At 64.2% G+C, this 13,583-nt stretch overlaps 1 protein-coding gene across 1 annotated transcript in view; it reads right to left on the reverse strand.

Moving 5' to 3' along the window:
* Nucleotides 1-13,583, reverse strand: part of SCFD1 (sec1 family domain containing 1) — a gene marked incomplete at its 3' end in the record, with an annotated part of 100,168 nt that overhangs the window by 32,599 nt on the left and 53,986 nt on the right. The window contains exons 10-11 of the mRNA XM_078885896.1: nt 10,429-10,528; nt 318-457 (exon numbers count right to left, since the gene is read on the reverse strand). Coding sequence (XP_078742022.1) covers nt 318-457; nt 10,429-10,528 — 240 coding nt within the window. The remainder of the gene's footprint in view (nt 1-317; nt 458-10,428; nt 10,529-13,583) is intronic.

Consider the following 13,583-nt stretch of genomic DNA (forward strand, 5'->3'; position numbering starts at 1 on the left):
TGTAGACCAGGCGAGGTGGACAACATCTACCACGACCTCCTGTGGACCAGGCGAGGTGGACAACATCTACCACGACCTCCTGTAGACCAGGCGAGGTGGACAACATCTACCACGACCTCCTGTAGACCAGGCGAGGTGGACAACATCTACCACGACCTCCTGTAGACCAGGCGAGGTGGACAACATCTACCACGACCTCCTGTAGACCAGGCGAGGTGGTCAACGTCTACCACGACCTCCTGTAGACCAGGCGAGGTGGACAACATCCACCACGACCTCCTGTGTACCAGGCGAGGTGGACAACATCTACCACGGACCTCCCCTTGTGCTGTTGCCAGAACGCGTCGTGAGCATTGAGGTCGTAGGTCTTCACTGTCCGACGTTTCGGGCGAGCGCCTCCGTGAGGCTCGTCGCCCGGAGGAGCATCGCTGAGAGAGACGCGGTTGAGTCGGAGGTCCTGGGGAGGGAGAGACACGGTGAGACACGGGGGGACACGGGGAGAGAGACACGGGGAGACACGGGGAGACACGGGGAGACACGGGGAGAGAGACACGGGGGAGAGAGAGACACGGTGAGACACAGGGAGACACGGGGAGACACGGGGGGGGAGACACGGGGAGACACGGGGAGACACGGGGAGACACGGGGAGACATGGGGAAAGAGACACGGGGAGACACGGGGAGACACGGGGAGACACGGGGAGACACGGGGGGGGAGACACACGGGGAGACACGGGGGGGGAGACACGGGGAGACACGGGGAGACACGGGGAGAGAGACACGGGGGAGAGAGAGACACGGTGAGACACAGGGAGACACGGGGAGACACGGGGGGGGAGACACGGGGAGAGAGACACGGGGGAGAGAGAGACACGGTGAGACACAGGGAGACACGGGGAGACACGGGGGGGGAGACACGGGGAGACACGGGGAGACACGGGGAGACATGGGGAAAAAGACACGGGGAGACACGGGGAGACACGGGGAGACACGGGGAGACACGGGGAGACACGGGGGGGGAGACACACGGGGAGACACGGGGAGACACGGGGGGGGAGACACGGGGAGACACGGGGAGACACGGGGAGAGAGACACGGGGGAGAGAGAGACACGGTGAGACACAGGGAGACACGGGGAGACACGGGGGGGGAGACACGGGGAGAGAGACACGGGGGAGAGAGAGACACGGTGAGACACAGGGAGACACGGGGAGACACGGGGGGGGAGACACGGGGAGACACGGGGAGACACGGGGAGAGAGACACGGGGGAGAGAGAGACACGGTGAGACACAGGGAGACACGGGGAGACACGGGGGGGAGACACGGGGAGACACGGGGAGACACGGGGAGACATGGGGAAAGAGACACGGGGAGACACGGGGAGACACGGGGGGGGTAGACACGGGGAGACACGGGGAGACACGGGGAGAGAGACACGGGGGAGAGAAAGACACGGTGAGACACAGGGAGACACGGGGAGACACGGGGGGGGAGACACGGGGAGACACGGGGAGACACGGGGAGAGAGACACGGGGGAGAGAGAGACACGGTGAGACACAGGGAGACACGGGGAGACACGGGGAGACACGGGGGGGGAGACACGGGGAGACACGGGGGAGAGAGACACGGGGAGACACGGGGAGACACGGGGGGGGAGACACGGGGAGACACGGGGAGACACGGGGAGAGAGACACGGGGGAGAGAGAGACACGGTGAGACACAGGGAGACACGGGGAGACACGGGGGGGAGACACGGGGAGACACGGGGAGACATGGGGAAAGAGACACGGGGAGACACGGGGAGACACAGGGAGACACGGGGAGACACGGGGGGGGAGACACGGGGAGACACGGGGAGACACGGGGAGAGAGACACGGTGAGACACAGGGAGACACGGGGAGACACGGGGGGGGAGACACGGGGAGACACGGGGAGACACGGGGAGAGAGACACGGGGGAGAGAGAGACACGGTGAGACACAGGGAGACACGGGGAGACACGGGGGGGGAGACACGGGGAGACACGGGGAGACACGGGGAGACACGGGGAGACACGGGGGAGGAGACACGGGGAGACACGGGGAGACACGGGGAGACATGGGGAGACATGGGGAAAGAGACACGGGGAGACACGGGGAGACACGGGGAGACACGGGGGAGGAGACACGGGGAGACACGGGGAAAGAGACACGGGGAGACACGGGGAGACACGGGGAGACACGGGGAGACACGGGGAGACATGGGGAAAGAGACACGGGGAGACACGGGGGGGGAGACACGGGGAGACATGGGGAGACATGGAGAAAGAGACACGGGGAGACACGGGGAGACACGGGGAGACACGGGGGGGGAGACACGGGGAGACACGGGGAAAGAGACACGGGGAGACACGGGGAGACACGGGGAGACACGGGGAGACACGGGGAGACATGGGGAAAGAGACACGGGGAGACACGGGGGGGGAGACACGGGGAGACACGGGGAGACACGGGGAGACACGGGGAGACACGGGGAGACACGGGGAGACACGGGGAGACATGGGGAGACACGGGGGAGAGAGAGACACGGTGAGACACAGGGAGACACGGGGAGACACGGGGGGGGAGACACGGGGAGACACGGGGGGGGAGACACGGGGAGACACGGGGAGACACGGGGAGACACGGGGAGACATGGGGAAAGAGACACGGGGAGACACGGGGAGACACGGGGGGGGAGACACGGGGAGACACGGGGAGACACAGGGAGACACGGGGAGACACGGGGGGGGAGACAGGTGGAGACACGGGGAGACACGGGGAGACATGGGGAAAGAGACACGGTGAGACACGGAGAGACACGGGGGGGGAGACACGGGGAGACACGGGGAGACACGGGGAGAGAGACACGGGGGAGAAAGAGACACGGTGAGACACAGGGAGACACGGGGAGACACGGGGAGACACGGGGAGACATGGGGAAAGAGACACGGTGAGACACGGAGAGACACGGGGGGGGAGACACGGGGAGACACGGGGAGACACGGGGAGAGAGACACGGGGGAGAAAGAGACACGGTGAGACACAGGGAGACACGGGGAGACACGGGGAGACACGGGGAGACATGGGGAAAGAGACACGGTGAGACACGGAGAGACACGGGGGGGGAGACACGGGGAGACACGGGGAGACACGGGGAGAGAGACACGGGGGAGAGAGAGACACGGTGAGACACAGGGAGACACGGGGAGACACGGGGAGACACGGGGAGACATGGGGAAAGAGACACGGGGAGACACGGGGAGACACGGGGGGGGAGACACGGGGAGACACGGGGAGACACGGGGAGAGAGACACGGGGGAGAGAGAGACACGGTGAGACACAGGGAGACACGGGGAGACACGGGGAGACACGGGGAGACATGGGGAAAGAGACACGGGGAGACACGGAGAGACACGGGGAGACACGGGGAGACACGGGGGGGGAGACACGGGGAGACACGGGGAGACACGGGGAGACACGGGGAGACACGGGGGGGGAGACACGGGGAGACACGGGGAGACACGGGGGGGGGAGACACGGGGAGACACGGGGAGACACGGGGAGACACGGGGAGACATGGGGAAAGAGACACGGGGAGACACGGGGAGACACGGGGAGACACGGGGGGGGAGACACGGGGAGACACGGGGAGACACGGGGGGGGAGACACGGGGAGACACGGGGAGACACGGGGAGACACGGGGGGGGAGACACGGGGAGACACGGGGAGACACGGGGAGACACGGGGGGGGAGACACGGGGAGACACGGGGAGACACGGGGAGACACGGGGGGGGAGACACGGGGAGACACGGGGAGACACGGGGAGACACGGGGAGACACGGGGAGAGAGACACGGGGGAGAGAGAGACACGGGGAGACACGGGGAGACACGGGGAGACACGGGGGGGGAGACACGGGGAGACACGGGGAGACACGGGGAGACACGGGGAGACACGGGGGGGGAGACACGGGGAGACACGGGGAGACACGGGGAGACACGGGGAGACACGGGGAGACACGGGGAGACACGGGGAGACACGGGGAGACACGGGGGAGGAGACACGGGGAGACACGGGGAAAGAGACACGGGGAGACACGGGGAGACACGGGGAGACACGGGGAGACACGGGGAGACATGGGGAAAGAGACACGGGGAGACACGGGGGGGGAGACACGGGGAGACATGGGGAGACATGGAGAAAGAGACACGGGGAGACACGGGGAGACACGGGGAGACACGGGGGGGGAGACACGGGGAGACACGGGGAAAGAGACACGGGGAGACACGGGGAGACACGGGGAGACACGGGGAGACACGGGGAGACATGGGGAAAGAGACACGGGGAGACACGGGGGGGGAGACACGGGGAGACACGGGGAGACACGGGGAGACACGGGGAGACACGGGGAGACACGGGGAGACACGGGGAGACATGGGGAGACACGGGGGAGAGAGAGACACGGTGAGACACAGGGAGACACGGGGAGACACGGGGGGGGAGACACGGGGAGACACGGGGGGGGAGACACGGGGAGACACGGGGAGACACGGGGAGACACGGGGAGACATGGGGAAAGAGACACGGGGAGACACGGGGAGACACGGGGGGGGGAGACACGGGGAGACACGGGGAGACACAGGGAGACACGGGGAGACACGGGGGGGGAGACAGGTGGAGACACGGGGAGACACGGGGAGACATGGGGAAAGAGACACGGTGAGACACGGAGAGACACGGGGGGGGAGACACGGGGAGACACGGGGAGACACGGGGAGAGAGACACGGGGGAGAAAGAGACACGGTGAGACACAGGGAGACACGGGGAGACACGGGGAGACACGGGGAGACATGGGGAAAGAGACACGGTGAGACACGGAGAGACACGGGGGGGGAGACACGGGGAGACACGGGGAGACACGGGGAGAGAGACACGGGGGAGAAAGAGACACGGTGAGACACAGGGAGACACGGGGAGACACGGGGAGACACGGGGAGACATGGGGAAAGAGACACGGTGAGACACGGAGAGACACGGGGGGGGAGACACGGGGAGACACGGGGAGACACGGGGAGAGAGACACGGGGGAGAGAGAGACACGGTGAGACACAGGGAGACACGGGGAGACACGGGGAGACACGGGGAGACATGGGGAAAGAGACACGGGGAGACACGGGGAGACACGGGGGGGGAGACACGGGGAGACACGGGGAGACACGGGGAGAGAGACACGGGGGAGAGAGAGACACGGTGAGACACAGGGAGACACGGGGAGACACGGGGAGACACGGGGAGACATGGGGAAAGAGACACGGGGAGACACGGAGAGACACGGGGAGACACGGGGAGACACGGGGGGGGAGACACGGGGAGACACGGGGAGACACGGGGAGACACGGGGAGACACGGGGGGGGAGACACGGGGAGACACGGGGAGACACGGGGGGGGAGACACGGGGAGACACGGGGAGACACGGGGAGACACGGGGAGACATGGGGAAAGAGACACGGGGAGACACGGGGAGACACGGGGAGACACGGGGGGGGAGACACGGGGAGACACGGGGAGACACGGGGGGGGAGACACGGGGAGACACGGGGAGACACGGGGAGACACGGGGGGGGAGACACGGGGAGACACGGGGAGACACGGGGAGACACGGGGGGGGAGACACGGGGAGACACGGGGAGACACGGGGAGACACGGGGGGGGAGACACGGGGAGACACGGGGAGACACGGGGAGACACGGGGAGACACGGGGGGGGAGACACGGGGGGGGAGACACGGGGAGACACGGGGAGACACGGGGAGACACGGGGGGGGAGACACGGGGAGACACGGGGAGACACGGGGAGACACGGGGAGACACGGGGGGGGAGACACGGGGAGACACGGGGAGACACGGGGAGACACGGGGAGACACGGGGAGACACGGGGAGACACGGGGGGGGAGACACGGGGAGACACGGGGAGACACGGGGGGGGAGACACGGGGAGACACGGGGAGACACGGGGAGACACGGGGGGGGAGACACGGGGAGACACGGGGAGACACGGGGAGACACGGGGAGGGAGACACGGGGAGACACGGGGAGACACGGGGAGACACGGGGGGGGAGACACGGGGGGGGAGACACGGGGAGACACGGGGAGACACGGGGAGACACGGGGAGAGAGACACGGGGAGAGAGACACGGGGAGAGAGACACGGGGAGAGAGACACGGGGAGAGAGACACGGGGAGAGAGACACGGGGAGAGAGACACGGGGAGAGAGACACGGGGAGAGAGACACGGGGAGACACGGGGAGACACGGGGAGACACGGGGAGAGAGACACGGGGAGAGAGACACGGGGAGAGAGACACGGGGAGAGAGACATGGGGAGAGAGACACGGGGAGACACGGGGAGACACGGGGAGAGAGACACGGGGAGAGAGACACGGGGAGACACGGGGAGACACGGGGAGAGAGACACGGGGAGACACGGGGAGAGAGACACGGGGAGAGAGACACGGGGAGAGAGACACGGGGAGAGAGACACGGGGAGAGAGACACGGGGAGAGAGACACGGGGGGAGAGAAACACAGGGGAGAGAGACACGGGGAAAGAGAGACACGGGGAGAGAGACACGGGGAGAGAGACACGGTGAGAGAGACACGGGGAGAGAGACAAGGGGAGAGAGACACGGGGAGAGAGACACGGGGAGAGAGACACGGGGGGAGAGAGACACGGGGAGACACGCAGAGAGAGACACGGGGAGAGAGACACGGGGAGAGAGACACGGGGGGAGAGAGACACGGGGGGAGAGAGACACGGGGAGACACGGGGAGACACGGGGAGACACGGGGAGAGAGACACGGGGAGACACGGGGAGACACGGGGAGAGAGACACGGGGAGAGAGACACGGGGAGAGAGACACGGGGAGACACGGGGAGACACGGGGAGACACAGGGAGAAAGACACGGGGAGACACGGGGAGACACGGGGAGACACGGGGAGAGAGACACGGGGAGAGAGACACGGGGAGACACGGGGAGACACGGGGAGAGAGACACGGGGAGAGAGACAGTGAGTGAGTGGCTGAGTGAGTGGCTGAGTGGGTGAGTGAGTGAGTGGCTGAGTGAGTGGCTGAGTGGGTGAGTGAGTGGGTGAGTGGCTGAGTGAGTGGCTGTCTGAGTAGCTGAGTGAGTAGCTGAGTGGGTGAGTGGCTGAGTGGGTGAGTGGCTGAGTGGCTGAGTGAGTGGCTGAGTGAGTGGCTGAGTGAGTGGCTGAGTGAGTGGCTGAGTGAGTGGCTGAGTGGGTGAGTGGCTGAGTGGGTGAGTGAGTGAGTGGCTGAGTGAGTGGCTGAGTGGGTGAGTGAGTGGGTGAGTGAGTGGGTGAGTGGGTGAGTGAGTGGGTGAGTGAGTGGCTGAGTGAGTGGCTGAGTGGCTGAGTGAGTGGGTGAGTGAGTGGCTGAGTGGGTGAGTGGCTGAGTGGGTGAGTGAGTGAGTGGCTGAGTGAGTGGCTGAGTGGGTGAGTGAGTGAGTGGCTGAGTGAGTGGCTGAGTGGGTGAGTGAGTGAGTGGCTGAGTGGGTGAGTGAGTGGGTGAGTGAGTGGGTGAGTGGCTGAGTGAGTGGCTGTCTGAGTAGCTGAGTGAGTAGCTGAGTGGGTGAGTGAGTGAGTGGCTGAGAGAGTGGCTGAGTGAGTGGCTGAGTGAGTGGCTGAGTGAGTGAGTGAGTGGGTGGGTGAGCGAGTGGCTGAGTGGGTGGGTGAGCGAGTGGCTGAGTGGGTGAGCGAGTAGCTAAGTAGCTGAGTGAGTGAGTGGTTGAGTGGGTGAGTGGGTGAGCGAGTGGCTGAGTGGCTGAGTGAGTGAGTGAGTGGCTGAGTGAGTGAGTGAGTGAGTGGGTGGGTGAGCGAGTGGCTGAGTGCGTGAGCGAGTGTCTGAGTAGCTGAGTGAGTGGCTGAGTGAGTGAGTGGGTGAGTGAGTGAGTGGCTGAGTGAGTGGCTGAGTGGGTGAGTGAGTGAGTGGCTGAGTGAGTGAGTGAGTGGGTGGGTGAGCGAGTGGCTGAGTGGGTGAGCGAGTGTCTGAGTAGCTGAGTGAGTGGCTGAGTGAGTGAGTGGGTGAGTGGGTGAGCGAGTGGCTGAGTGGGTGAGCGAGTGGCTGAGTGGCTGAGTGAGTGAGTGGCTGAGTGAGTGAGTGAGTGGGTGGGTGAGCGAGTGGCTGAGTGGGTGAGCGAGTGTCTGAGTAGCTGAGTGAGTGGCTGAGTGAGTGAGTGGGTGAGTGGGTGAGCGAGTGGCTGAGTGGGTGAGCGAGTGGTGAGCATCACCATGACGTCGTGGACTAGGGCCTGGTAAGTCCACGTGTGATGCAGAGGGGTGGACAAGTCCAAACCTCGGTCAAGTGGGTGAGTGAGTGGCTGAGTGGCTGAGTGGCTGAGTGAGTGGCTGTCTGAGTGGCTGAGTGAGTGGCTGAGTGAATGAGTGAGCGAGTGGCTGAGTGGGTGAGTGAGTGAGTGGGTGAGTGAGTGAGTGGGTGAGCGGGTGGGTGAGTGGGTGAGCGAGTGGTGAGCATCACCATGACGTCGTGGACTAGGGCCTGGTAAGTCCACGTGTGATGCAGAGGGGTGGCCAAGTCCAAACCTCGGTCAAGTGGGTGAGTGAGTGAGTGGGTGGGTGAGTGAGAGGCTGAGTGAGTGGCTGAGTGAGTGAGTGGGTGAGTGGGAGGCTGAGTGAGTGGGTGAGTGGGAGGCTGAGTGAGTGGCTGAGTGAGTGAGTGGGTGAGTGAGTGAGTGAGTGGCTGAGTGAGTGAGTGGGTGAGTGAGAGGCTGAGTGAGTGGGTGAGTGAGTGAGTGAGTGAGTGGCTGAGTGAGTGAGTGGGTGAGTGAGAGGCTGAGTGAGTGGCTGTCTGAGTGGCTGAGTGAGTGGCTGAGTGAATGAGTGAATGAGTGAGTGGGTGAGTGGGTGAGCGAGTGGCTGAATGGGTGAGTGAGTGAGTGGGTGAGCGAGTGGCTGAGTGGGTGAGCGAGTGGCTGAGTGGGTGAGCGAGTAGCTAAGTAGCTGAGTGAGTGAGTGGTTGAGTGGGTGAGTGGGTGAGCGAGTGGCTGAGTGGCTGAGTGAGTGAGTGAGTGGCTGAGTGAGTGAGTGAGTGGGTGGGTGAGCGAGTGGCTGAGTGGGTGAGCGAGTGTCTGAGTAGCTGAGTGAGTGGCTGAGTGAGTGAGTGGGTGAGTGGGTGAGTGAGTGAGTGGCTGAGTGAGTGGCTGAGTGGGTGAGTGAGTGGCTGAGTGAGTGGCTGAGTGGGTGAGTGAGTGAGTGGCTGAGTGAGTAGCTGAGTGGGTGAGTGAGTGAGTGGCTGAGTGAGTGTCTGAGTGAGTGTCTGAGTGAGTGAGTGAATGGGTGGGTGAGTGAGTGGCTGAGTGAGTGTCTGAGTGAGTGGCTGAGTGAGTGAGTGGGTGGGTGAGCGAGTGGCTGAGTGGGTGAGCGAGTAGCTAAGTAGCTGAGTGAGTGAGTGGTTGAGTGGGTGAGTGAGTGAGCGAGTGGCTGAGTGGCTGAGTGAGTGAGTGAGTGGCTGAGTAGCTGAGTGAGTGAGTAGCTGAGTGAGTGGCTGGGTGAGTGGGTGAGTGAGTGAGTGGGTGAGCGAGTGGTGAGCATCACCATGACGTCGTGGACTAGGGCCTGGTAAGTCCACGTGTGATGCAGAGGGGTGGACAAGTCCAAACCTCGGTCAAGTGGATGAGTGAGTGAGTGGGTGGGTGAGTGAGAGGCTGAGTGAGTGGCTGAGTGAGTGAGTGGGTGAGTGGGAGGCTGAGTGAGTGGGTGAGTGAGAGGCTGAGTGAGTGGCTGTCTGAGTGGCTGAGTGAGTGGCTGAGTAGCTGAGTGAGTGAGTGAGTGTCTGAGTGGCTGAGTGAGTGGCTGAGTGGGTGAGTGAGTGGGTGAGTGAGTGAGTGGGTGAGTGGCTGAGTGAGTGGCTGAGTGGGTGAGTGAGTGGGTGAGTGAGTGAGTGGGTGAGTGGCTGAGTGAGTGGCTGAGTGGGTGAGTGGCTGAGTGGGTGAGTGAGTGGGTGAGTGGCTGAGTGAGTGGCTGTCTGAGTAGCTGAGTGAGTCGCTGAGTGGGTGAGTGAGTGAGTGGCTGAGTGAGTGGCTGAGTGAGTGAATGAGTGAGCGAGTGGGTGAGTGGGTGGGTGAGTGAGTGGCTGAGTGAGTGGCTGAGTGAGTGGCTGAGTGAGTGAATGAGTGAGTGAGTGGGTGAGTGGGTGAGCGAGTGGCTGAGTGAATGAGTGAGCGAGTGGCTGAGTGGGTGGCTGAGTGGCTGAGTGAGTGAATGAGTGAGTGAGTGGCTGAGTGGGTGAGCGAGTGGCTGAATGGGTGAGTGAGTGAGTGGGTGAGCGGGTGGGTGAGTGGGTGAGCGAGTGGTGAGCATCACCATGACGTCGTGGACTAGGGCCTGGTAAGTCCACGTGTGATGCAGAGGGGTGGACAAGTCCAAACCTCGGTCAAGTAGCAGAAGCAGCGGGCGCTGGAAACTACGAGAGAGGGAGACAGGGTGGGTGAGTGAGTGGGTGAGTGGGTGAGTGGGTGAGTGGGTGGGTGGGTGAGTGAGTGAGTGGGTGGGTGAGTGGGTGAGTGGGTGAGTGAGTGGGTGGGTGAGTGGGTGAGTGAGTGGGTGAGTGGGTGAGTGGGTGAGTGGGTGAGTGGGTGGGTGAGTGGGTGAGTGGGTGGGTGAGTGGGTGGGTGAGTGAGTGGGTGGGTGGGTGAATGGGTGAGTGAGTGGGTGGGTGAGTGGGTGAGTGGGTGAGTGGGTGAGTGGGTGGGTGGGTGGGTGAGTGGGTGGGTGGGTGAGTGGGTGGGTGAGTGGGTGAGTGGGTGGGTGAGTGGGTGGGTGAGTGAGTGGGTGAGTGGGTGAGTGGGTGAGTGGGTGGGTGGGTGAGTGAGTGAGTGGGTGGGTGAGTGGGTGAGTGGGTGAGTGAGTGGGTGGGTGAGTGGGTGAGTGAGTGGGTGAGTGGGTGAGTGGGTGAGTGGGTGAGTGGGTGGGTGAGTGGGTGAGTGGGTGGGTGAGTGGGTGGGTGAGTGAGTGGGTGGGTGGGTGAATGGGTGAGTGAGTGGGTGGGTGAGTGGGTGAGTGGGTGAGTGGGTGAGTGGGTGGGTGAGTGGGTGGGTGGGTGAGTGGGTGAGTGAGTGGGTGGGTGAGTGAGTGGGTGAGTGGGTGAGTGAGTGGGTGGGTGGGTGGGTGGGTGGGTGGGTGGGTGGGTGAGTGAGTGGGTGAGTGGGTGAGTGGGTGAGTGGGTGGGTGAGTGGGTGGGTGGGTGAGTGAGTGGGTGAGTGAGTGGGTGAGTGGGTGGGTGGGTGGGTGAGTGGGTGAGTGGGTGGGTGAGTGGGTGGGTGGGTGGGTGGGTGGGTGGGTGAGTGGGTGAGTGAGTGGGTAGGTGGGTGAGTGGGTGAGTGGGTGGGTGAGTGGGTGGGTGGGTGGGTGGGTGAGTGGGTGAGTGGGTGAGTGGGTGAGTGAGTGGGTGAGTGGGTGAGTGGGTGAGTGGGTGAGTGAGTGGGTGAGTGGGTGAGTGGGTGAGTGGGTGAGTGGGTGAGTGGGTGGGTGGGTGAGTGAGTGGGTGAGTGGGTGAGTGAGTGGGTGAGTGGGTGGGTGGGTGAGTGAGTGAGTGGGTGGGTGAGTGGGTGAGTGGGTGAGTGAGTGGGTGAGTGGGTGGGTGGGTGGGTGAGTGGGTGGGTGAGTGGGTGGGTGGGTGGGTGGGTGGGTGAGTGGGTGGGTGGGTGGGTGAGTGGGTGAGTGGGTGAGTGGGTGAGTGGGTGGGTGAGTGGGTGAGTGGGTGGGTGAGTGGGTGGGTGGGTGAGTGGGTGAGTGGGTGAGTGGGTGGGTGAGTGAGTGGGTGAGTGAGTGAGTGGGTGAGTGGGTGAGTGGGTGAGTGAGTGGGTGAGTGAGTGGGTAGGTGGGTGAGTGGGTGAGTGGGTGGGTGAGTGGGTGGGTGGGTGAGTGGGTGGGTGGGTGAGTGAGTGGGTGAGTGGGTGGGTGAGTGGGTGGGTGAGTGGGTGAGTGGGTGGGTGAGTGGGTGAGTGGGTGAGTGGGTGGGTGGGTGGGTGAGTGGGTGAGTGGGTGGGTGAGTGGGTGGGTGGGTGGGTGGGTGGGTGGGTGAGTGGGTGAGTGAGTGGGTAGGTGGGTGAGTGGGTGAGTGGGTGGGTGAGTGGGTGGGTGGGTGGGTGGGTGGGTGAGTGGGTGAGTGGGTGAGTGAGTGGGTGAGTGGGTGAGTGGGTGAGTGGGTGAGTGAGTGGGTGAGTGGGTGAGTGGGTGAGTGGGTGAGTGGGTGAGTGGGTGGGTGGGTGAGTGGGTGGGTGAGTGGGTGGGTGAGTGGGTGAGTGGGTGAGTGAGTGGGTGGGTGAGTGGGTGGGTGAGTGGGTGAGTGAGTGGGTGAGTGAGTGGGTGAGTGGGTGGGTGGGTGGGTGAGTGGGTGGGTGAGTGGGTGAGTGAGTGGGTGAGTGAGTGGGTGAGTGGGTGGGTGGGTGGGTGAGTGGGTGAGTGAGTGGGTGAGTGGGTGAGTGAGTGGGTGGGTGAGTGGGTGGGTGGGTGAGTGGGTGAGTGAGTGGGTGAGTGGGTGGGTGGGTGGGTGAGTGGGTGGGTGAGTGGGTGAGTGAGTGGGTGAGTGAGTGGGTGAGTGAGTGGGTGAGTGAGTGGGTGGGTGGGTGAGTGGGTGAGTGAGTGGGTGAGTGAGTGGGTGAGTGGGTGAGTGAGTGGGTGAGTGGGTGGGTGGGTGGGTGAGTGGGTGAGTGAGTGGGTGAGTGGGTGGGTGGGTGGGTGAGTGGGTGGGTGAGTGGGTGAGTGAGTGGGTGAGTGAGTGGGTGAGTGAGTGGGTGGGTGGGTGAGTGGGTGAGTGAGTGGGTGAGTGGGTGAGTGGGTGAGTGGGTGGGTGAGTGAGTGGGTGAGTGGGTGGGTAGGTGGGTGAGTGGGTGGGTGGGTGAGTGGGTGAGTGGGTGAGTGGGTGGGTGAGTGGGTGGGTAGGTGGGTGAGTGGGTGGGTGGGTGGGTGAGTGGGTGAGTGAGTGGGTGAGTGGGTGAGTGGGTGAGTGGGTGGGTGAGTGGGTGAGTGGGTGAGTGGGTGGGTGAGTGGGTGGGTGGGTGAGTGGGTGAGTGGGTGAGTGGGTGGGTGGGTGAGTGAGTGGGTGAGTGAGTGAGTGAGTGGGTGGGTGGGTGAGTGGGTGGGTGAGTGGGTGGGTGAGTGAGTGGGTGGGTGGGTGAGTGGGTGGGTAGGTGGGTGAGTGGGTGAGTGGGTGGGTGAGTGGGTGAGTGGGTGGGTGAGTGGGTGGGTGGGTGAGTGGGTGAGTGGGGTGGGTGGGTGGGTGAGTGGGTGGGTGGGTGGGTGGGTGGGTGGGTGGGTGAGTGGGTGAGTGAGTGAGTGGGTGAGTGGGTGGGTGGGTGAGTGGGTGAATGAGTGAGTGGGTGAGTGGGTGGGTGGGTGGGTGAGTGGGTGGGTGAGTGAGTGGGTGAGTGGGTGAATGAGTGAGTGAGTGAGTGGGTGGGTGAGTGAGTGACTGAGTGACTGACTGACTAACTGAGTGACTGAGTGAGTGACTGACT

The sequence above is a fragment of the Lampetra fluviatilis genome, unplaced genomic scaffold, assembly GCF_964198595.1.
Source record: "Lampetra fluviatilis unplaced genomic scaffold, kcLamFluv1.1 SCAFFOLD_187, whole genome shotgun sequence".
NCBI lineage: Eukaryota > Metazoa > Chordata > Hyperoartia > Petromyzontiformes > Petromyzontidae > Lampetra > Lampetra fluviatilis.